Raw genomic sequence first — 26,244 nt, 5'->3', positions numbered from 1 at the left:
TGCTATGAATCGTTTTTTTACTGGAAAGTGCGGCTATAATTGTTTCCTGAAGATAAATAAACAAATAGGGCTCATATGTTATTACTAATCTGCCATTCAAAGGTTAAATAGAAAAATTAGAAGGGAGGCAGAGAGCAGAGAAGGATAAGACAAGACAAAAAAAATAGAGCCAGTGTTGTCAGCATTCCTCAGATGCCTCAGCTAATTCCCAGCAACAACAGCCACACACTCTGAAATGAACAGTATTTCTCTTCTCCCATTCATGTGCAGACCCCGTATCAGCATCACTTAATAACATTCCTTGGTTTTAAACAGTTAGCAGCCAGCAGCGGCTCTCTAACCAAGAGCCGCGTTAAACCCTCCGGTGGGTTGTTGGTTTAAAGCCCTCACGCCAGCCCGAATGTGCGCCAGTCAAAGCAGATCAAAGCCCCAAGTTAGCGCCTGAGTTCTGATGATGGCGGGTGCTGGCGAGTTTGTTCGGGAGAATCCTGACATTCGGGCCCCGCGGGGTAGGACGCCGACGCTGAAAAAACTACCTATTGTAGAGGAAAGATCCCACCGTGCATGGAGCAAAGCCTGTCTTTGTAACGTGCACCGAAGATAGAGAAGTCCTTCTATAAACTTCGAGCTGCAGCTCATGGAGGTGGAAGTTTAAAGACTGCTACAAACACACAAAAGCAAATTTAGGCTACGAAGGAAAGAATCTGCAAAACAGTGTATTAATTTTGGGGACAAACAATGTTCTTATTACAAATTATGCCCATGTAATCACACCTGGATATGAATATCTTTTTGTCGAGATGAGTAAATATTTTATCCGAGTTATCAATCCCTTTGAGAAGATATATTATATTTGTGCTGAACCTGACAGCGTGAAGCAATTTACAGTACAAACAAGGAGAGACAATTTAAAAGAACAATGATAAATGAGTGGCACTTTGCTTCTCTCTTGTAAATCCCACATCACTCCGCTCCGAGTCCATCCTTATGAAGAGACATCCTGGCCAAGATAGCAGGCTGGGGTCAAAGCGGGTGGCCAGTGTTATTACAGAGTGTAATATCTATGTTTGACCAGCCAGACTACAGGGATTTGACTGACCGGCTGGCCGGCCGATGAACGGCAGTGGGGGGTGGGAAGGGAGGAAAAGGAGAGGCATAAACACTAGTAATGAAGAGGCTGCAGTCAGAGGTTAAAGCAGCATCAGAGAAACAACAAACTGACGCCCACCACAAAGAGAGCGAAGGTGAGAGGTGGCGGCGGAGCGGAGCGGAGACAGACAGCAAAAGACACCTGGCGGAGGACAATCTAATCCCGGCGCTGAAAGAAAACACAGCGAAACAGCCGGCCTGCCCACCTGAAACCACACAGCGAGGATATGTGCCGTCCTCTCCCGACACGTGCAAAAATACGGTGCAATTATGAGAGTTTGGCGAGACCATATGACAACAAAATGTTATTTAAGAAAAAGGAATTTGGAACAAAATAACTCAACAGCAGACAGAAATCTTTTCGGAAATACTGCAGGTAAATTACTTTTTTTTTTTTGTTACAAACACCATAAACGAAGCAATACTGTCTAATGCTGCCCCCTGTCTACCAAGAGCGACAAGTCAAACTGAAACTAATTTAACATTACTTATATTTTAGATCTCTAGAAAGAAAACTATAGAAAACACAATTTACATGAAATTAGGAGAACTGTTTAATTGGTAACTTATGATGGAGAAACTATTCTAATAAATAACTTGAAGATTAAAAGCATCAAGTTACCTTCATAATAAAGCTAAATTATGATTTTTTATTTTTTTAAAAAAGCCTAAAAAGTCAATGGTGGTATTTTAAATGCAGATTTATAATGCTGTGGAAATACATAAATGAGACAAATTTTACATTTTTGTTTCTTCCATTTCAACTTTTTTAGAGCACTTTCCAACATGCAAAGATTCAATAAGGTTCATGAAAATGAAAAAAATAATAAGAATACACGCATTTTACATGTAAATAAACGTGGTAAGAATATGAAATCAAAAGGAAAGAGGAGAATCAGAGAAAAAAGCTGAAAATAAAAGTCATAGAAAGTAGAAAAATTTTTCTAACTGCAAAAAAAAGAAACGCTTGTGATGATTTATGAAGTACCACTAAGCAATCTTACAGCAAATTGGACACAATTGGTGTTTCAATAAAATGTGAAAAAAAATATTGTTTCAATAAATGACTATATTTTCTCCCAAACGGCAACTAAAATATTGTCTCCTTTTGTTGAAAACAGAAAATGAATGAATGATTAAAAAATCCACAACAGATCCACAACAAAAAAAAAATCACGTTGATATAATTTAAAAGTCATAAAATACTAATTCAATTAGAAATAGTTCAGTTCCTGACTTTCACAGCTATCACCAGAATGCAGTGTTTCAGGTAATTAGTCCCCTGACAAGTAAAATAAGCATTCTGCAGGAAATCAGCAGGTAATGAAATGAAATGGCCGTCATAAATGTCTGCATAGATGCACAGTGGCCTGTATTTATTTCAGAACCGAATGTACGTCTCTGAGTTCTCCAACATAAAGGAGACTCAGCTCCTGGCCAGTACACCCAACGACAAAATTAACGATCCAATCATTGTAAATGCCAATTGCCTATAATCCCTGGCTGGAAGCAAATCAAAGAGAAGGAAAGGTTTCCATTAAACAGTCACAAGCTCTTTCTCTCAATCTCTCTTGTTCTTTCCCTTCATCCCATCTAAGCACCAGATGCCTTTCTTTCATTTTGCTTCCCATCCAGCCTTGCTTTTCTCAGTCTCGCAGCCTCTGTCTGCGTTTGGTCCCCTATGTCTCTCAGCTGCAGTGTGAGGGATGGGGCCTCAGGGGGAGGATGGGGCACTAGACGAGGGAAGAATCCCCAGTACAACTGGTCTGGTCACGGACAAACTGAGACCCAGCAGCCAGCCCTATTCTACCCAGTACTCCCCTGGCAAACATTTGCTCTGCAGCTTAGCCCAGAAGCTAGCCAGCAACATAGCCCACCCCACCCCAAACTCTTGTCTGGTTATGCCAATCAAGAACCAACACAAACTTTGGTTTAAAGGATGGAAAAGAGGGGGAAAAAAAAGAAGGGTTGAGGAGGGCCGCTGGGGGAGGCGTAAAGAAAGACGAAATAGAAAACGCAGGGATAAGGGAAGGTTGTTGGGATTCTATGGCCAAAATAAATAAAAGGAGAAGATAAGACTCTTTCTTTACTGATATGCACAGACAGGACTGAAGATCCTAAGCTAAGAAAATAAGAAACTAGCAATGGAAAAAAGCCCTTTGGCAAAGCCAGAGGTGAGGAAAAACAGACTCAGACAGGCTGAAAACGTTACAATCTTTTTTAATGGAAGCGAAAAGAAATAACTTCAGCTCTAGAACATAGCTCCAAGTATCTATTTTTATTGTTTTTCAGTCAGAACTTTCTCTTATACATTACCTTTATCATAAACAAGTCAGACAAAGCAGCTTCGACCTTGCTGAACATGATATTACATGAGGTGGATATTTTTCCACTTCTTGCGCACAGCGCCATTTTTTTTAGAGACTATGCGTTCGCTGCCTGCACATCTCATGTGTGCAGGTTAAAGTTCTAGGTCTCATTTTCTCAGCAGGGGACTTTCAGATGTCTAAAGACAAACATGTGTAAGGAAAAGACCGCGACATGGAGGCCTGTTTAAGCCCACATTGTCCCTTCTCTGTCCGCTCTTGCCTCTTACGGCACCCCCCACCAAGCTAACACCCCTCGGTCTCTTTTCTGTGACCGCAGCTCCCACTCCCACACCACAGGGGCCCCTCCCCTGTGTTTGTAATCCCAGCAGAAACACTTAAGGTTCACAGTGGGTGCTCATCAAAACCATCTGCCTTAGAGGAGAGTGAAAGTACAAAAAAAAAAAAAAAGGTAAAAGATGTTGAAATGGGGAGAAAATTGTAGAGCGCGAAGGACGTCCAGGGAGAGCAGGCGGCCTCCGGTTAAGAAGCTAGTCAAACTAATTTAATCAATTAGCACCATTACAGGCTCCGCTAGAAGCCTGATTATTAATCATGTGTTCTTCCGCTCTACGGAGGGTCCATGAATTAACCACAGTGGCTGCACAGACCAATGCAGATGAATGGCTGACTTTTGCTTTGAGATTTAATAATTAGTTTGGATGTAAAACATGACAACCAGAGAGAACACCGGATTCCTGATGATATTACTAAAGACACAGAAGCAGCTGATACTAACCAGAGAGAGAACAATATCAGGCGATGGGAATTAGCTGATTTCCAGCTTCACCGTTCTGAGGTGATCATACAACATCCCTCAGAGTGGAAGTTATAACTAAGTGAAGAAGAGATTGAAGTTATCGATATTCAGGTTAGGTTTTTTCAGAATGGAGTCGGAAACAAAAAAGATGCAAGAAGACATATTAAAGGAAACATCATTTTCTAAGGGGGTTATTTCAATGATCTGGGGAGTTTAACGTCCCAGTGTGCAACATGAGATGTCCGATGTGCGATTTGTTGCTGAAGCAGACTCACATCAGAGACAGAATCTCAACGAGAGGGAAGCAAAGTAACAGGCTGTCAATCCTTTAGAAAAAGCGGATAATAATCAGGTATATGCTAGAGCAGCAGTCACACCGCTTGATATTTTTCACAGGTCGATCAATCAACTTAATCCGAAACAAAAAATAATCAAACATATTTATTCGAAAATATTTTATACAGAAAATAACAAAAACACCAAACAGAAAGCAGCAAAGGTTCGGCTTTTGAGTTTCACCCTCTCATCGTACACACCAACATATTTCAGCGTATGCATGCAGAGACAGAAGCTTTAATAATGCTTGCTATACAACTTGCTAGTATAAGACGCTGGAGACACTTTGAAACTTAAACTTTGTTTTGTAAAAATCTGCATCAGCAGGTCAGCTCTTTCCATATAACAGAAAATCTTCGAACTCTGACTGGTGCATCTCTTAGAAGAAAAAAAAGGATGAATTTCTTAATTTACTGTTGCAGAGTGATGATTCCACCTGATTTCACTTTGTGAAGTGCATTTCCAAAATCGAGACGGCAGAGTACGTGTCATTAATTATGAATAACGTCTACTCAGGTCTCCCTTTTGCAGATGAGGTGAGACCGGGGCAGTGGATGTATGTACGTGCAGACAAGACGGTTCCAGCTCACAAACACTGACGCACAAACACACACTCATCTGCATAGGCACATGGACCCACATGTTTCATAACCTTTAAACTGCTTTCAATGCAGATAGAACAACCTGTGCCTTCACACGGGGTCCGGGATTAATATTTCATACGCAGCCAAATCTACTGTTTAGTTTCAGACGAAGAGAACGAAAGGACTTTTTGAACGCTCCCGCTTGCCTTGATCAAACAATGTTCAGTCATTTAAACTGCCTCTCCAGTCTGCAGGGTTGGAGGAAGAAGGGAAAAAGACGCAGTGTGTACTGGGAGCAGGAGGAAAGAGGGGGTTGTACCAGACCACAGCTGTGAGAGTAATTATGTGCTCCGAAATGTGATCATTTGTGATGAATAATGAATCGATGGCAGAGATAGACTAGCAATGTTTGGCAAATAGAAGGAAAGCCATGTTATGGGGAAATGAGAATCAGGTGCAATAATATTATGGAGGTGAGAGCCTGTGGGTGCGTTACAGAGAACTTCTGTACGAGTCTGTGAGGGTCGGTGCTCGCATGCTGTTGTGGCGTCTTACCTCTTGTATAGTTTTGGAGCCGGGAAAATTGAGGCTGTAGTCCCTCTGAGCCTCACGGTGGCTGATGACCAGCAGGAAGTTCTGATTTAGCGAATCTTGAAGTGCACTAAATGACAAGAAAAACAAAAAGCTAATTAAACCAAAGGAGGCAACACGTAATAATGACACATGACAAAAAAAAAAAAAAAAAAGACAGATGCAAGTAAAAACAAACATTATCTCTGAGACAAAGATTAGGCAAGCTGAAACTTGTCGAGCAAGAGTGACCTGCTGGCCCCCAGCAAAGTGGGTGCCTCCTCCAGGGGCCCGTCGGCCATTTTACTGGTCGTGTCTTAACAAGTCTGGCCAGAGCGCCGCTCAGCACAGCAGGCTTCTCGCAACATGACCACCTGCACAGTAACAGCATGGAGCCCATCAACCTGTATTACTGCCAACAAACCCAGGAGAGCCTTCAGCCGTTCATCTCCAAAACCCCATGATCCCTCTGAAGCAGACTTGAATGTAGCACAAACTACAGTAGCTGACCACTTTTTAATGATGTGCTTAGGTGGGGCACCAACAACTATTATGGCAAGTAAAATTATTGAACTGTATGCATTATTGCTCATTTGATGCTTTCTTCCTACCTATGCTAAATCTGCTTACCCAGCCATACAAAAGCGTTCTCACCCCTTTAACATCTTCACGTGCGATCTCAAATCTCATTGAATTTTTTTGTGATCAGTGAACACAAATTAGTCAATACTTGTAAAATATACAGAAAATAATACGTGGTTTTTCTTTTTTTCTTCTTTTGATTTTTTGGCATAATGTTTTCAATCCTTACTGAGCGGTATATTGGCCTCTACCACCTTTACACTTCTAATAGAAGCTGCTCAAGTTCACTTATATTGGACAGAAGGCGTCTGTGAACATCTCTTCTCATTTTTTTCCACAGAAAATCAGTTGAATCTGGACTTTTAAACACACAAATACATTTGATCTAAAGCATTCCACTGTAGTTTTGATTGTATGTTTGACAACAGGTTTTTGTCCATAATTGTTCTTTATTTAGCTCCATTTATGTTACCTTCACCTCCAAGCAGCTACCGTGTGCCTAACAAAGAAAACCATGATGTGAATTAAAGTGGAAATGTTGTGTTCAAAGTGATGCGTAATGTTAGTTTTGCACGTAGTCCAAATAGCTCAATTTTGGCCTCATCTGGCCAGAGCATCTTCTCTCCTGTGCCACCAAAATGTTTTGTGGAAAACCGCAAAAAATTGATTTTTTTAATTGATTTTTTTTTAAATAACTTTCTCAAAAAAAAAAAAAACACCTCCTCATCCTTTCAAGCGACATCTACACTCTCCTTTGTGTTGGTCTATCACATAAAATCTCAACAAAAGGCATTGAAGTCTGTGGTAGAAAAATTTTAACATACTTGGTAGATAAAATACAAAAAAACTTCAAAATAACATCTGCAAAACATCAAACATTTTTAAGTTGCTTACAATAAGTGAAAACATTTGATCTTCTACTAATAAAATGCAACGGCAAAATATTGCAGCTTTTATTTCGACCAATAGAAACACTGAATATAGCCAGCAGAGAGTGTTTACAGGTAATCTCTGTCGTGACGTGTCGTTTCTGGACCAGCACCAATAACTCGCAAAGTAACTTACGGCAATGTCTGAGAAATGGAGCAAAAAAAAAAAAAGCGAAGATGGAGGGGATTCAACTTTTGGAGGCTTCATTTACAATAAGCTGCGAGGTTAAGTAGCGTTTTGAGCAAACGCTGGGTCTGTGAGGGTGAATAGCAATGGGAGGCTTAAAGGCCGAAACAGGCACTTAATCAGGGCTCAGAAACCAAGGAGAGGAGGAAGACTTTAGAGAAAGAGAAGGATGAGGGAATTAATATGTTGCGCACACATTAATTATGCAATCACACCCTTAATCTGTGCAGATCTGGACGAGCTTATGTTAACAGAAGCTCAAATTTACTGTAATGACAGCATATTTACATTGACTAAAACTACGAAATCAATATGTAAATGTAATGTTTGTTGTAGCTAACTGGAGAAGATTGGAAAAGTGGGAAGTGGGAAGGATGGATGCATATGTAATGGGGCTGAGCAGAAGGATGAAGGACGGCTGTGTATGTGTGTTTGCAAAAGAGGGAGCGAGAGAGAGAGAGAGAATGAGGAGAAATAGAAGGGGTAGGGACACATAAATAAGGATCTAGCTAATATCATGATTATGTTTGGACACGGTCCCGAGCTGCTGCTGGCAGGCAGCTAAACTCCTAAATAGGCAGAGATAGAGGGTAAACTGAGAGGAAGTGTTACTCTGTCCTTCCAAGCAAAGAAGGAACATCTTATCAGTCATTTGTGGCAGGCTGACAAAACATTTGGTGCATTTGTGGGTAGAGTTCTGTTCAAGATTTACTTTTTTTGTAATGTTCTATACAACAAATATAGTCACTTCAAACATCAAATGCATTCTGCAGGAAATATATTAAAAAAAAAATCTGTCATACATAATGAGTCATTTTTTTTATAATTTGCCATCTGTTTAAAGAAGTCTGCTGCATAAATAAATATATTTATACATATAAACCAGACAAGCGTGCTTCAAGTAGAGATGGGCTAAGATGTTCACCACAATCGGCTGATTTCCACGATGGTCAGCCCTGACCGGTGTCCAGTTTTAAGCGTTTTAAAAACGCAGCGTTCTTAAATGCTGCCAGATCTCACTGACTTGACTCTTAACAACTTCAACCCAAAGGAGTTCAGAAGTTGTTCTGAGAGAAGATTATTCGACAGTTTGCTATTTTAAGTATTAGAGAGGTGCCTAAAAAATTAAAGCTAGCTTGAACAGCACTTCTTATGACATGTCAAAACGGGTTTATGATTCTTTCAGGCTGCAGTGGAGAGCAAAACTCGGCAGATAACAGGATGACAGAACATTTTACAGCAAAGATTTAGATTTTTATTTTTTAATTATTTTTTTGCTCAAATGTTTCAACTTCAGTCTGTCAATAAAAACGCAAGATTTGGAAATACTGGCGGACTTTGGGAAATGTTAGAGTTAAGATAAGGGTCCAAATGATCTACACTAGAGTATACACCAGGACAGTGTTAGTAGAGCTGCCCTCTAATATAAAGTCCTAAAGATTGTTTAAAAATTCAACTCTAATCCTTTTATATTTTAAATGAATAGTTTTGTTTTACAGTGACTGTTCTCTCTCACACACAGTGTGACATCTCCTTTTGTCCAATGCAACCGACAGCCACTCACGACAGAAACGCTATAAGTAAATATTTTGAATGCTCTTCTTATGTCCTCAAAAATCAATGAATCAGAATGATCTACAGTCAGCATCAGCAGGTTAACGTTCTACGAAAGTCGTAAACCTGGCACAAATAAATTGTGGTGGCTGCATCTGCGGTTTGGGGAGTTTTCTCCCATCGATGCGCCGAAGCAGGCCCCCGAAGCTGTCTGGGGTTGAAATACGGATGTCTTTGTGTTTGCCTCCGCCAACAGAGGTCTTTTTCTCACTCAACACACACAGTCTGTGACATCTAGGTCAGCCCGCAACATCTCTGGAGGCTCTTGACGTGGGCATTAGGGTGAGGGAGGGAAATGTCATTTAACTTTATGGACAGCAAAAAGGCAGCGTTGTGCAGGGGAGAAGAGCAGGCTAAACAGATTGGTTTCATTCTGAGGTAAGCCCGTCGTCTCAGCTGCGGCTCCCACTGGCACAGAGCAGACTCCAGACCTTATTAAAGAAGTATTGCCAGACACAGAGATGCACATGCATGCACACAATGTGACATGTGCCTGCAAAAACACTAGGACACACTATGCACTCAGAGATTGTACTATACATGACCTCTCTTATATTTTCATAAATATGCTGGCAACATGTGCTTTTACCTCTCAGATTGCTTAAAAACACACTGAGGAGAACGCGGGCTAACCTGTCATACCTTCACAGAGGGCACCAAGAAGCACACATGATGTCTTTCTTACCTCCGCCACATTTTACATCCACAACAAAGCAGAAAAATGTGAAACCACTCAGGCTCTGCTCTGTTTTGGTCTGCCATTTTGTCCGAAAATTACATAAGATGCTAATTGCCGAATCCTTTCCATCGAGCTTCATAAGTGCTCTCCCTCGACAGCTCTATGCTTCTGCAGCTAGATCGCTCTCACAGAGCTGACTGAACCTGAAGCTAAGACAAATTTTTAAAAAAGAAACAAAGAAAACAAAACACAAACACATAAAACCTAATGAGTCCTTCTGCGATTTTAAACTTCGTCGAGAGTTCAAATTAAAATAACCTTTCATTGGCAAACACGCCTGCCGGGAGCTGGAGCGAAGAATAAACAAGAAAGGAAACAGGCTCCATTGAAATATTCATCAGGCCTTCATCATTAATGCAGGAGATTAGCTCCTCCTCAACACTCTCTTGTATTCACAGAGAGTCATTGACATGGCCGTCCTCAGACCCCCGGCTTTCTCGCTGCACTGCTAACTGCACATCACATCGCTAACTAAATAACTACCTGAGGAGGATTGGTGCTCAGAGGAAAATCTCCAAAAGCCTCTAGATTTATTTCTAATCAAACAAGACGAACAAGGAAAGTTTGCTCAGCGCGACCGTAATGACAGTGCGGCTCCGTACAATAGCTCCGTTCGGCGAAGGTGTGTGCGGCGAGAACCAGGCACTACAAAGTGATCGCCGGAGACGCCGATCATGGGACATTTTCGTTGTCACTCGGCTGCAATTTGAAGCAAATGAAACCCATGAAACTAAATTTGAGTGATTTTATTGATATTACTAATGCAGATGTGCAACTCTGGGAAGTAACCGTTTTACTTCAAAAAAGTGGACCTGCTCACTTGATATGATTAACAATGACTGAGGAATTCATACTGAAACTGAGTTTTTACACCATCTAGTTATTTCATGAAAAGCTTTGTATTTATGCACTGAGTAAAATAAATCTTGTACAATAATAATAATAAATTTGAAGAAAACTGGCATTATGTTTGAGATACAATAAAGTCAACCTTTCCTAAAATAATCCCACAAGTGACCATATTCTAATTTGAGGGATACTGCATCGATTGTTTTAAACTCATCTTTGCTAAATTTTAGTGTGCTATTGGCCCAGTTTTACTTTTTCACAAGAGGCCAACACATCCTCGTTTATTTCCCACTTTTTTTTAGGTTTAAGCTGAAAGTTTATTTAAAATAGCAAAACTATCACACAATACATAAAAAAATGGCCTAATATAAGATATCAAAGGGATACAGACATATTTAAAAAACATTAACAATCAGAGTTCCTGTCAGTCTTATTGCTGACATTGCTACAAATTGTGCTGTGGTGTTTTGATGTCTTAGAAACCAGTTACTACAACTTTAGCTTTAAAGAGCAAGCTTTTTACTTGGCCGAGTGAACGCCATGAAGTCGTTTATTAAAAACAAAAAAAAAGGTGTCATTAATGATATTGTTTAGCAAAACATTAAGAAACAAGTGAATAAATTAGTTACTGGATTTTAGGTACAGAGGTTATAAAACGTTGAAAACCAGTAAAAGTTTTCCGTCATAACATTCCCGCAGAGTAAAGTCAGCTTAATGAGAAACCAAAGAAAGTGCTGAGACCACAGAATAACACGGAGTTGCCCCTCCCACACCTGTTTCTGCACACTGCCAGTCAGTTGGATGAAAGCCAGCTGCTATAGCTACTTTCCAGCACTTACAAGAAACACAGAAATACTTCCAGACATGAAAAACTCACACATTTCAGAAACTCCTAAGCAGCAGTCAAACAGAGTGCAGGCTGGCTACCTGAGCAGATAGCCTGACTAATTAAACAGCTAACCCAGCCTGGTAGACTCCTAGCAACACTGTACAAAGAGCAGAACAAGAAAAGTCACAGCATTCTGAACTATTTAGCTTGTGTTCATTCTATAGATTAAGTCTTTGCACAAACATCAAAATATCTGCATTTTGATGTCATTAAAACATTATTAAAACTTTAGTAATTAGTGTTACATGATTTACAAGCAGCTGGAAAGTTAAATTAGCTCCTTTTTGTGTAAATAAGATATTTTCACTGCTTTCTTGTCCCACATCTAGCACTGAACTGAGCTTACTAATCACGGCTGTAATAGTATCTGGGATAAACCATTAGCAAAGTCCAAAAAATGTTTATTCTATTCTATACTGTTATGCTAATAATGTGCCCCAGCTTACCTGGAGAGCTTAGCCGACTGCCTGTATTTACTGCAACAAATTTGCAGACACTGCAAACTAATTGTCAGCGCACTGTGGGTATATGGTGTGAGAACAGTTTATTTTTATTCCAAGCTAACAGCTTGTTTGCTCTCCCACCAGGGGGGCCGCTCCCCTCATTTTCTGTGATCTGTCACCCATCCTCTCCCTGTTTGACAGCAGGGTCATCAGACACACACACACACACACACACGCACATATACATACACAAACGTATGAACATACGCAATGAGAGCCCACCCGGGCCTTTCAGCCCCAACTGTCCGCAGCTGAAATAGCTGCTGCAAAATAATGAGCTCCTGTCACCCAAAATGATATCGATAACACTTGGAGGAATGGCAACGGCGCTGCTAAAAAAGACGCAGCAGTCGGAGGGGGAGTGAGAAGATGAGGAGAGCGCAGGGGAGGGAAAACCGGGGAGATGAGGGCCATTAGCTGACAACACAATATAACTACCACTTAGCCTAACTAGCGAGCAAAGAGGCAAACTGCCAAATGACTTACTACACAAGGGTTCTGCTGACATGAGGATGCTTGTTTGGGTGAGAACTAAGGAGCATTTGTTTTTTATTCACTGTTAAACTATGAACACTGTCTTACAACTGTACATATTGTGCCAAAAAAAGAGGATGGCTTCAGACGACAGCCTATCCAAGTAGTAACTCAGAAAAATAACTTTATTATTAAACAAAGGAAGAAAGAAAAGAAGAGCTGAGTAAATATAGTGATTTAACCCACTTTAAAAATAACTATATTTTAATATACAGAATTGATTATTATTTCCTTTTTTTTTTTTACAATCATCATATGGTGATGTGAAAGTGTATTATTATTGTTCTGACCACGTCCCTGGGAACTAATCTTTTTTATTTGACATCTTTCTTATTTCACCAAATATGTCTACTGATCCAGAAACCGTGACTAACACCACAAGAATTTCAATGCATAAAAAAATTGCCATAAACTATGTAATAATTGCAAAAAAATAAATAAACTGTCATAACAACAAGCAAAATGATCCTCCAGTCAGTGAGGTCTGCGTAATCTTCTAGTCCACTTTTATTTGCCCACTCTCACTTCAAACACATCCTGATCAATTTACAATAAGAGGCTAAGATAAAGAGACACATTTCTACGATTGAATTTACCTGATAGCTTCAAAGTACTTTAAAGAAGAAACTGCAAAAACGAGTGATTTGTATGGACATTGCACAAAATGTCTGAAACGCAAGATATAAGGCAAGAAACAAGAAACAATGTTCTGAAAGAAAATACTAGTACATAAGGAGGGGATGAAATGATTATTTACATAACAAGGACTGTGGCAGCTGATGCTCCTTTCAAAATGTCACAGCGGATGGGAGAAAATGAATGTGCAACGCCGGGTCAAACGTATCCTGATAAATCAATGACAAGGATATTTGTTGGCTCCATTCTGCTCTATAAGTGGGCAAATATTGCCACCTGGTGTTCACTAGCAGGTACTGCATGTATTATAATCAAAGTATTTTGCTTGTGAGGCAGGATGGAGGAACGAATATGAGTTCTAATGAAGGAGCGTGAAAAAGCAGAGATGTTGAGCAGCGGTAGTGAACATTACCTGTTTTTGCTGGTGCTGGCAGTAGGGGCGATGTCTGGGGTCAGGACGTACAGGCTGTTGTTCTTGGGAAGGTGTAAACTTCTCAGCACCGTCTGAGTACACACAATGACAAAAATGCTTCTCTTAACTGAAGTAGACTAATTACACCTTTTTTCTTCCTCACTGTGTTTTCATTAACGTTGATAAAAACATGAATGTTACAAAAAAAATCTAATCTATGCACAAAAAAGACAGACAGGAGGAGCAGATTTGAAGCATTTCAGCTACATTTTTAGTTCATTCTTGCCACTGTGAGTCGTTTTAATTCCTAGTAAAACAAATTTTAAAAACCAGATCATGAACTCACAGTATCTGACACGTCTCCACTCTTCCATCCCTTCAGATGCATTTTGGATGCTGGAATGCCGAGTTCTGTCTGGAGGATCCCTTTAATTTCTCCTGTGGATTTAATAAGAATTAAAGGGGACGGTCAGGGATGTAAAAATGAGGACAATCTTGTAAGTTTTTCTTTTGCTGAAGTCAAAACTATTACCTCTACAAAAAAAAAACAGAAAAAAAACAGCATTTGATAGAATAAGATGCACTTGATAAATTGTCCCAGAAATTATTTCAATGTTGTTTTGAAATGCTTTTCAAACTTTAAATGATAAAGAACATGTATTGACATTGGAAATGGAAGACATTTTAAATATCCAAAATATCCTTCAGTTCTGGTAACACAAACGGGCCGGTTGAGACCAAAGCACCAGACTGAAGACCAGTTTTTGGTAGAAAGAGAAAGAAAAGAGAAAAACGATAAAACATGCAATTGGAAATTATTGAACTTGCTCTGATTATGTATTTGACATATCTTTATCAAACACAATCTTTTCTCTCAAGAGTGTGAGGTTATGCTTCCGGTGCTCACCGACTGTGCGGCTCTCCTCGAGGACGAGCTCCACTGATCTTTGCCTGTACTCCACCCTGAAGTTTATCATGCGAGGCTGGCGCTCTACAATGTGTCGGGTAGAAGGGCTGATGGGACAAAACGCTGAAGCGGAGGACGATGGAGGAGAGGAGGAGGAAGATGATGAGGAAGGGGGCGGACCCGCGCTTCTTGCTGCTGCTGCTGCTGCTGTTGCTGCTGCTGCTGCTGCTGCTGCTGCTGCTTCTGCGTCGGCCCCTTCTGAGTGGCTGGGGGGTCCGAACATGGTGGCCTGGCTCGCCTCGCTGGTAAAGTCGCTGCACAGAGATCACAGTTGACTGATGTAATTTATAGTGTCAAATTTATATAATACTAGAAAGACGAAGAAAAAAAAGGGTCTCAGTTCAAAAACATTATGAAGAGGTGATAAAAAAGGCAAAACGTCTTTTTTTTCCTGTATTTTCTTTTATAATATACGTTTATTTGTTGGTGCTGCTTTCTCAGATGATCAATGGTTCAAGAAGGCACACACAGATTTTTACATAAAGGCTCCATTTTATTTAGTTCAGTGACTGTTTCTGCCTGGAGGTGGACCAGGACCACTTACAGACCCGCCAACAAAGAAACCCAACCACGTGATAGCACAGCTACACATTTATTAACCTACACTTTTCTTTTCATTGTCATGAGCTGCATTATGTGCTTTAATTCTGCAGATTAGTTGAATGTTTTTGAGTTAATGCGGAAATTTGATTCAGTAAGAAATCTATAAACTACAAACATCTATAAATGAATCTTTATAGATGCGTAGAAAAAAAAAAAGTATCCAGTCTGTATCTCTACCCTAACTTGCCACAATAAAACTTGAGGCCATGGAAATATCTGTAACCAGTACAATTTCACAGTTCAAAATGCCACCATCCCAAAGCAAACCAAACCTTCTGCATCTATGCAGAAGAGACATCTATTTCAGTGCTTTGTACAAACAGGGACATTTTTCTAATTCTGCTAATGCCTGGAAAAGAGGTCACAAGCAGAAAGGGAAATTATTTTAGTGCTGGTGTACCTTCTGACTGGCCTCTGTTGACATCATCGCTGTTTACTGGTCAACGGCGGTCTTCTCATAACAAAGCCAGCCATTTAGTAAACGTGTAGCCCACCAGTCACACTGCCAACCAGCCTCCGTTCAAAGCAATCTGTGTCCTCGACAGAGAGCTGCAGTATTCTCATGGCCTCAAGCCCTTCATGTCTTTTTATTAATATCTCTTCAATGCATCCGAGAGAGCCAAAGAAGGACCTACTGTGGTTTACGTTTACCTTCTGTAAAATGCCATCAGCTCATCACAAAACACAGATTTGTTCCAACGCATTAGACTGAAATGCGTTGGTCTTAGTTGTGTTGTCAGGATATTAAAATGTCAAATTTGATGTTTAAAAAGATACTTGATATGGTTAAAGTATCATTTGCAAGCACAAGGTCTGTTTCCAACTAAAACATTATGCAATCATTCAATGTGACAATATTTTAACTTCCTTCATTAGAGCAACACCATTAAGTGAGGGGGAATTCAGCCCTCACTTAGAAAAATGCAGAATTTGAAAGTGTCACTTCCCCATTTTGCAAACTAGTAGACAAAATTAAGCATAAATGTTAATGTTCTTTATGGAGGTGTGCATGTCTGATTTAATCGTACAACTATTTTAATAATATTTGCTTACGTTAATTGTGCGCTTTCCATTTGCCTGCCAAATTCATGTTCATACAAATCAATGTAACTACTGAGGCATATATAATATAAAACAAATTCTCAATAACTATCAACATTGACTGATATGAAACTTTTATATCATGATGCGTTTTTCATCCAACCCTAAATCTCTTCCTTGTTTTGGTCAGGTGAGCGGCTGCAGGGAGAGGGAGGGCCGTCTCTGCTATTGCTGTGCTGCTGATGGAAGAATTGCCACAATTTGGGCAAATGAGGACAGGGGCTAGTTTATATCAACTTGGACTCAAGTGAGCATCTTTGTAAAAGATTCTAGTGTCGATCGTACTGGAATATTGACTATTTTGACAATCCTTGGTCTCGTATAATCTTGAAAAAATAAATAAATAAATTTAGGTTTTCAAGAGACATAACCATAAAAATGAACATCAGTAATTGCTGAAAGTGTACTACCTAATGAATCTATATTATATCTGAGATATCTGAGATTCTGAGTTTAACAATTGATTTGAAATTAATTCTGAATTTTTAAATTGTATATTTCCCTTATTGCCTTGTTGAAGCAGATCATTTTAGTTTATACCAATGACTCTTAGGAATATTGACTTCCTCTAACAGTCAGCAGTCGTTACCTTTGTAAGATCCCGTTCTCCTGTGGTATCACTCCATTGATGGCTGCCTGTAAACAAAGCAAAACTACATTTTACAACAAAATGCAATTGCATCCATCTGTTTACGTATTGTCCAAATCACCAAATGCAACACACAACATTCAATCTGTGTAATCTAAAACAATAGAGCAACTATTAAAGGAGCTTATTTCACAGAGATGAGAGGCAGTGGTGTCGTCAGGACACTGTGACATCACTGGCTTAGTGTTTTCAGAAATGTCAACTGTGTCAAAATGTGTGAGCTGGAATATTCAGAGAGGCTGGCCTGAACAAGAAGCACTGAAAAGACAAATACAAACTCTGTCAGCTTTGCAGGTGAACGTTTGTTTCAATGGACAATTGATTCGCTCCAACCATCACTGTTGTACACAAAACAACAGGGAGACGTTATGTAACGTCAGCAGCAAGCTGTGTTGCTTGAAAGCATCAGGCGAGGCGAAAAAATGTTTTAAATTAAAATGAAAGATGTTTTTAATCAGTGCCAAGATGACTGTTCTCACTGTTGTGTTGTTCAACACAGGTGATGGTTTTCATGTAAAATGTTCATGCATTTTCAGAGTCCAATGTCTGTTTTTTAAGGGAAGAAAAGAGAAAAAGGGGGTACATGTAATAAAATAAAGAGAAGAACAAGAAGGGAACAAGGGAGGACATGAGAGAAAAAGGAAAGGGAAGAATGCAAGAAGGAAGGAATGTAGACAGGTAGGACACAAGGAAACTTTAAAAGAAGGACACAAACAGGACAAGCAGGAAGTAAAAGAGAAACAAAACAAGGACGGAGAGAATGAAGAACACAAGGTAGGTGGGACGGAAATGAAGAAAGAATAAGGAAACGAAAATGGGAGGACAAAAAATCAGGTAAAGAAGTAAAGACACAAAGGATGCTGGAGACGAGGAAAAAAGGAGACCAAAATGGAAGAAGGTAGAAAAAAACGAAGGATGAAAAGAAAGATAAACAAAGGAGACCAAAATGAGGGAATGAAGAACAAGGAAGAAAAGTCTGAAAATGCAAAAAAAAAAAGGACTTTATTCCCCTCCATGTTTACCCAGACCTTAAAAATAGTGAAATAAAATTCCAGACTTCTCCAAACTACATAGAAACCCTGTTAGCATCTTGTGTTTATTTTGTTAGCTTGGGATGAACTTTTTTAAATCTACAGCAGATGCAGGTGTTTTTTCCCCTCTTTCTGCTCTCTATTGCATCAGAATGTAACAATGAGCAAAGGTGACACAAGTCAAACACTGGAGAGGAGGAGCTGCTCCTGAGGGAAGTGAGGGATTGGTGCTGTCTTTATCTAGTGCTGACATGACATTTTTTTAAAAAAATGTGTTTATTTTTCTGTAAGCTAGACTTGCAGGTATTTGTCTCAAAATTCCATCTCTCATATTTGTTTTGTCCTCTTTTCTTCAGGCCAAGTTAATGCCCCTTTCACATAAGACTGCACAAGCACATGCTTAGTGATGCAGTTTCCAAATAGTGAGCAAGAGAAAGTTATTTGTAATAATTTTAAGGTTTAAACAAACCCAACTAGGAGAGCATTTGCTTTGGAGCTCAAGGTCTCTCCCTTGTGTAAACAAGGCTGAAGACTTTGGCAAAACTCCACAGTGTGTTTTTGGAAGACAAAAATTATTACTCTATAAAAAAAATTAAAAAAAAACCTTTAAATCAGGAAGCCCTCTTTTCCTGGGTGCAGCGAGGCATGAGAGAAACCCACAACACCGCCTGCTTAAATCTCCTGACAAGCTAGTCATGATCTTGCGGTAGGCCTATTAACTTCTCCGTGCAACAGCAGTAATTAATCATACAGTCCAGAAATAAACAGGCATCCTCCTGAGATATCCTAAGCTCTGACACAGTTTTCTAAAAATATTTAGTACTTTAGAAGTAAAAGAGGTTTTAAAACCTATTGTTTGCCTAATCAGACTCTGTTATCTTTAAAGTAAATAGATGAAGAAAAAAACTATCAAATATAACCCGCAATAAACCCAATTTATTAAGTTTAAGCTTTATTTAAGCACGTTTGATACCTGAGCGCAATAATCCTCACCTACTGGGACACTGAGAGCAGCAGCTGAGTGTATAACAATAAGAACTACGCAAACTTAATAGCAGGAGAACTAAAATGTCACGTGTTGTTGTCGCAGGTTTTACAATGCTGCAAAACAGCAGAGTTTATGTTACAACCTAACTAAGACAAGTAGCCACATTTATTTTAGTTTCAGTCTTAAAGAGTAAAAGTTCACAGGGACACGTGAACTTTTATGTCAAAAGAGATAAAGCAGACAAGACTTTATCATGCGGCAGCAGCTGTTCTAGTTTCAGAAAGTGAGGCATTCACTATTCCTAACAATAACATAGTCTTGGGGTGCAGCTGAGGACTTTGGACGATGACATCGTCGTTCAATAACCATGGAGCTGACATAGGTTCAACTAAAGACCTAAAAGATTGGAAACAAAATAATTCAGTAATTTGCTACATTTATTGTTTCCTCGTGTTTGTTTTATATAAACCAACACCCACTGCAGAGGAAATGCAAGTCATCGGATCCACAGCAGCAGAAAGTCCAGTCCCCACTGTCTGCGCTGCTGCTGCCAGCATGCATCTAATTATAGACTGACCCTTTCCAAACGGGACGTCACTGCAAGGGGCTCATCGTGAATTGATCTAAACCCGACTGGACCTGATCTTTCTGGCCACTGCAGTCTCTCCTTCACACAATACAGGACTTACACATTTGTCTCACAACAACCTTCCTGCTGAGATGAAGGCTGCTTGCGAGAAGCATTCCCTAAACAGGGGAATGTTGCAAACTGTGTGTCCCTCGATGATAAAAAAATAAAAAATAAATAAATACCTCTCTGGAAACTTGCACTTTACATGAACTGAAGGACTAAATGTCCAAGAGTGAAGCCCAGAGCCAGAAGCTAACGAACTTACCACTAAATCCCAGTTATTAAGCTCTAACAGAGTGATTGCCTCCGCGATGTTGTCGATTCCAGTGCAAGCCTGCGAGAGGGCAGAAAGATGGAAAACACAAGTTGCATTAGATTCAGCTGCTGGAACATGAAACGTGAAAAATGAAGGTCCCCTGCAATGTAGCGCTCTCTTTTTTTTTTTTTTTACCCCTGAGGATGTGTTTATTTAAAAACAGTTCACAACATCTGTCCAATCTAGTCTTTGGTGATCCTGTCAGAGATGTGGGAATTTGCAAGAATCAGTTTTCAGTTGCTGATTTTTTTTTTTCCTTCAATCAAGCATCTATTTTGGATTTTTGTAACTCGGACTAAACACCTATACTTACTGAAGTAATGTTAAAAACCTTACCACATTAGGATAAGACGCGCTGATTGCAGCAGGATCTTTTCATAACATCCTTTGCTTGTAACTTCAACAGCAGGTTTCATTTTCTGCAATGACCCTTTTGACTGCAAAGTCCTTCTCGGATTCAATCAGACATAACTATCAGGTTGCCGGCGATAAAACCTGTTTCAGCTCTGCGAACTGGTTTCGCAGGTCATTAGAAGTGTGTCGATGCAAAATATTACATTGTAATACTGAGGTCATTTTCGCGTGAAACAATTATGTATCCACTTCAAACCAACTTAGAGAGGTTTTGAAATTTATAATAAAGTATGAGTGGAAAAAGGATCCAGATGCAGAAAAGCCGAACATGTTAAGCATTGACTGTTGATGTCAAACATTTCCGACTCAACATTTAAAGAATGACGTGTGCGAAAGAAGAAGCACTGATAAGTTGAAAATTTCTACTTTTCATCTTTTCGAAAGCATATTAGTCAAACACATAAGTTTTTTTTTTTAACTCTAACCTGAAATAGTAGGAAATATAAACAGACAAATTAGCGCCAACTTTGAAAAATATTAAATAATTTCGCTCTTATGTGCCTTAACTGATTTTATCTTTTGACACTATAACTATAAGGATCGTAAGCTTCAAAACCAATAACCACTCCATGACTAGTTCCATAATGTTGTCTTTTTGAATATTGTGACATGCTTTCCATTGCAACATTTTTTTATTATTATTGCTCATCACAGGTGTGATTGATCACTTGTGCCGATATGTTTGATGTTTGGTAATTACAATCTTTGCTCTGACGATGATGTCAGAAGTTTGAGTATATTCACCTCAGTGCCAACACACTAACTATTGGGCGTTGTCAAACTGCTGTATAAATGTGTGTATTTTTAAGGGGTTTATGTGATTATAATGGTGGCTTATCGGTAGATAATCTGGTTACACTGGTTTTGAATGTAGTTATTCCAAGTGATCCTTTGTTACATTACATTGTAAAAAAATAAAATAATGCACTTTATCATTCTTATATTTTTGTATTTGATGTCTAGGGTTTTGAGGTGTGCTTAATTTTTCAAACATTCCCACTTTCATCTCACTTTTGTCTATGACATGGTGACATCTGCTCAGTAGGCATTTTAATAATCTTGATATTAGATTCTAGTAATTTTAACATACTTTCCTTAAACCATTTTTTTTCTTACTGGCCTGGTGTAATATTCTAATCTTGTGTAAAAATAAAATGGGTAAATCATCACAACAGAAACAAAGCCTTGAAAAAAATCAATCTCAGAGTAATTTGTCTTTATAAAGTGTTTCACTTATAAATTAACTTTTCAAAAAATATTCTGATTTATTGAGAGGAACCTGTAATAATTGAGTCAGTATTGTGGACTGGCTATCCAAATTTTGAGTCTTACTTTTCTTTGTGTTTATAGACTAAGAGAAAGGGTTAAGATAAACAGTGTTTCAAAGTCTACAAACCAATAGACTATGACTTCATCCTAAAACTACAGATTACTGGGAGACTCTGGGGTTTTCTCCACGCAGATTCTGATTTATGGCTTTCTTTGATGTCCTCGGTGATGATTCAGACTTTCACCTTCCCCCACACTGCTTAATAAGGACTTTAACACCAAAAAGAGAAGAGATATTCTCTGCTAAAGTGGATGTAAATTCGCCACAAGAGTTCCAATTTTACACATCAAAGTCTATCTGATTTTATTAAACTCAAAGATTGCATTAAATTTACCATCTGCTAGTTGAGGGATTTATTGTAAATTATTGCAGGAATTTTTGGTTTAGATGCATTTTTAAAAGTAAAAAAATAGAAAATATGATTTTTTTTGGTAGCTGACTTGCTGATCATGGGAGAACTGTTGACAATTTCTGACCAATTCCTTTCTGTATTAAAACCCTAGAATTGACAGTGGTTCTGCTTTTGATCTTCTATGACTATATGAGGTAGCTCTTTATGCTATCAGGAAGCAATAATCCTAAAGTGAATACTACTGTTATAAATGTTGCTGTCCTGATTTTTTTTTTTAAACAATTTTTTAACCAAATATGTTTGCATGACAGAATAGACAGTAGAGGAGACATTAAGAGGTCAGTCCTTTGTCTAGCTAGCACTTATAGGTAGAAGATCACAGATTAGAGTTGCTGAAAAGACTAGTTGACTCAAAAGAAGACAATAGGAATCCAGATTGGAGTTGATTGGAGATAGAAATCCTGAATGTGTCGACGTTTAGCGTCAAGTGTTAAACTGCAGAAACAACAGGGGACGATATGTAAACAAGTTGATAGTTTTATTGGGTGCAGCAGCTCCATTTTCAGCTAAACTGGTGCTGAATACCAGTATTGTCCCATTCTTGGCCCGACAGTTTCGGTAGACTGCAATGTAAACACCGAGTTTTTGGTTAGCAAGTGTGTTCAGAGTCCGTTTCCGAGCTGTCAGTAAGTTAGCTCTGTGTGCTAACTCGGAGATCCTTGCTGCTTCCGACGAGCAGGGTTGCTGTTTCTCATGCCAGACATTTAATTTATTTTAGCACAGGGAATACTAAACGCTTCCAGCTGTAAACAATGCCACAAACAAACAAACAGGGACCCACCTGAAAGTCGGCCAGGATCATTTCTCGATCCATGTTGCTTTCGCCGCTGTCGGAGGCCATAGCAATGACTGGCTAAAAGCAATACCTCTCCACTGGCTCACAGACAGACGCTGAGTACAGATAAAAATAGACACTTAGAGGCGGCTGTCAGGGTGATGTTAGTTATTTGTAGATATTAAAGTGAACGTGGAGTTAACAGCCTCAAAACAGACAAAGTTCAGTAAAGTTACGTTACTGTGCCCGGTTATCTCAAATCATTATTGTCAGCTAGCCCATTGCTTTACCGCTGGCGTAAAGTGATGTCGACTGTCGTAAAACGTTCGAGCGACTGCTTGAAATAAATCATGGGAATTTCGGGTCTTTTCCATGATTCGAATTATGTTGCTCAAACCAAAGATAAACCATACACGGATTTTTCGCCTCCCAAACTACTGTTTATTCAATACCATTCCTTAAATAATCTTCATATGTAAACATAAGCATACGTGTGCATATAAAATACTAATACGACTGATGATATGGTCCTGGTTGTTCATCACACCAACCTGGGATGAATAGAGGAACTTAAACATGTTTCACTCAAGTAAAAGAAATTACTCAAGAGTGAAAAAAGTATAAGTTATGGGCAATACAAATGACCAAAAGTTGATACAAATAGATAACATAATTAAAAAAATAACACATTTCAATTTATTTTTACCATATAAAACCTATGAAACTAATGCTTACAGTGAATATTGTATTTTTCACACGATAAAGAAGAGTCCTTTATATTTCACCCTAAAGCAAAAAGCTGGCTCTTATAGCCTTCTGTCCTGCCTTACTAAATCATGACCACCATTAATTAGATGAATATGTCTATGACTCACTAAACATTTATGAAAGCCAACGCCTATAAAAAATCTTGAAATACCCCTAAAATGATGACCCTGCTGCCTGTAGGTTCAAAGAAATGCAGGACAAATGGTATGAATAGACTTTTTCTTCAACATGTCCTTTCCCCCTCAATTAAATCAACCATAATTAGTGTCTGTTTTATTGCGGTATGAGCTGTACAAATCGTAAAAGCTCAAGGCAGTTCTAGTATAAGAAAACAAGCTGCATTTAATAGCCTTAATTCTTTAAAAGTATGATGAGGAGCAATATACAGGACAAAACTGCTGATTGGGCATTCAGGATTGTCTAATCCTGATTGGACAATCCTGAATTTAAACACATTTGAAATGAGACCACAAAAAGGGCTGAATATGTACAGAAAATATGCGCTGAACTGTGTAAGTTAACATAATCTTGTATGGCATGAAAATATACAATTTCAACTTGCATGTGAAAGCAGGATAAGCAATAAGTTTTAACAACTTTTAACACATAAAGTTTACATGTGCTTGTTTTTTCTGAACTGATTAAACAGTAAGTTGCTTCATATTACTTCATCATCCTTCCCTTTTCTTTCCTTATCTGCAAAGCCTCATACAAAGGGAAGTGAAACAGTTCAAGTCAATTTTAGACCAGTTTAATTTCCTACTCTTTGTGACATTCTCATAAGTCAGAGTGTATACTTCAGTTTGGAAAAGTATCAACAGTATGCACAAGTCAGAGACAAACACATTCCACCTGCTTTTCTTTTCTTTTTGCTTTGTCTCACTTGTTTCAAATCAAAAAGCACATTTTAATATCAGCAAAACATAATAAAAATCAGTTTTCAGTAGAAGGTTGAATTTGTTGGATTAGATTTACCTAAACCAACCCATACCATACCGTAGAACAAAAAGCAGATGTAAGTTTCCACAGAGAAGTCACAGAAAATTTAACCGCAGAAAAAATACACATAAAGGGTCAAAGAAGAAGACACAGATGACAACTCATACGGGAGTGAAACCAAGAAGAAAATGTGTGTTTATAAATTGAGCTTTAAAAACAGCAAGAGGCAGAGCCTTCCTAACCCACAGCTGCAGCTCATCCCACTTTTTAGGATCCAAAACGACAAAGTCTCATGGCTTTAAAACATGTTTTTGAGACCTTCAAAACAAAAGTATTTGGTCACTAGACATAAGCATGCAGTGGCATGTCAGGGTGAAGTAATTCAAACAAATAAGTTGGGATACACCCTTTAAAAAAAGACTTAACCATTAAAATAATTTTAAAGTGGATTCACAGCTGAAAAAGAAGTTAGGAAAGAGTAATGTGTCCTCATTTGCCTGTGATATGCAGTAGCTTTTATATCAACTGCAGATGTGAGAGGGAAACCCCAGATAATTCCAGTCAAAAGACTTTGCAATAATACATGCGTGAGACAATAAAAGTATGGATGACTGTCAAAGAGGCACCCAAACAGGAGGGGCTTGATTTCTCACAGGTGCCTCAGAGGACTGAACCACAGTGTGGACATTTGAATAAAATTTTTGGCTGGGCTCCATTTTCACACTGATATTAGTGCTTAGAGTCAATGGGAAGATGGACTGAGGTACAGACATGATGGTCCTGGAGGAAAACCTTTTGGAGGCTGCAAAGAAGACTGAGGCAGTGGTGCACCTTCCAGAACCATAAACTTTCAGCCACAGCTATGTTAGAATGACCCAGTCAAACTAAGGACCTAAATCCAATTGAGTAACATTAGTAAGATGCAACACTGTTTTGTTTACAGACTCACTTCTTCCAATCTGAAAAAGTTTGAGGTGTTTTGCAAAAAGGAATGGGGAGAAAAATGTAATCTCTAATATGTTGAAGAAACATCCAGTCTAAAATGCATGTGATTGACTGCATTAGTTTTGCACCTAATGCAGTGAAAGGTTAGCTCGACAAGGCATGGACTGAATACAATTCCACTGTCTATTTTGACTGAATCTAAAATCACTTTGTTTTGTTATGTTTGGCTGAATTAATGGTGAATAAAACAAAAATAACAAACTGAAATTAAAGTAGAAGGCCACAAGAAAAGAACACTCCAACTGCATACAGTCATTTCAAGGTGCACCAGGCTGCTTTCCTTGATTCAGAAGAAAAGCTAAATTTTAACTCCTCGGTAAATAATACATGAAAAATAAGTGGAAAGTTTTTTTTTTATTAATAATACATAGGTTTTATAATTAAAACATAAAACAGATTTTGGGCGGTAATACCATATATGTCCACAAGAGGGTGACGCTAAAACAGAAACAGAAAGGAGAAAAGCTCTGCAATGTCACCGCACTACATGTTTGGCTTATTTAGGAGACTTTGTATGCGCGTGCTGTGAGGGGTCTGTGCTCTGTGGACTAGATCCTCCATTTCATGAAATCCACACAGTCACGTAGCGTCAAGATGGTTTCTTTTCCCAGTTTCTTTCTTTTTTTTTTATATAGTTTTCAGTTATGACTCCTCCTATTTAAATTTGCTCTGTCCA

The 26,244-nt window shown here is 38.9% G+C and overlaps 1 protein-coding gene across 1 annotated transcript in view; it reads right to left on the bottom strand.

The window, feature by feature from the left end:
- The window catches only part of faf1 (Fas (TNFRSF6) associated factor 1), a 69,306-nt gene extending 46,384 nt beyond the window's left edge, over positions 1–22,922 (bottom strand). The window contains exons 1-7 of the mRNA XM_008407878.2: positions 22,863–22,922; positions 19,875–19,943; positions 16,900–16,946; positions 14,547–14,860; positions 13,986–14,077; positions 13,640–13,731; positions 5,751–5,856 (exon numbers count right to left, since the gene is read on the bottom strand). Coding sequence (XP_008406100.1) covers positions 5,751–5,856; positions 13,640–13,731; positions 13,986–14,077; positions 14,547–14,860; positions 16,900–16,946; positions 19,875–19,943; positions 22,863–22,922 — 780 coding nt within the window. The remainder of the gene's footprint in view (positions 1–5,750; positions 5,857–13,639; positions 13,732–13,985; positions 14,078–14,546; positions 14,861–16,899; positions 16,947–19,874; positions 19,944–22,862) is intronic.
- Positions 22,923–26,244: the final 3,322 nt, after the last annotated feature.

The sequence above is a fragment of the Poecilia reticulata genome, linkage group LG4 (genome assembly GCF_000633615.1).
Source record: "Poecilia reticulata strain Guanapo linkage group LG4, Guppy_female_1.0+MT, whole genome shotgun sequence".
NCBI classification, from domain to species: domain Eukaryota; kingdom Metazoa; phylum Chordata; class Actinopteri; order Cyprinodontiformes; family Poeciliidae; genus Poecilia; species Poecilia reticulata.
Note: the sequence above shows the minus strand (reverse complement) of the source record. Positions and strands in the feature narration are given on the sequence as shown.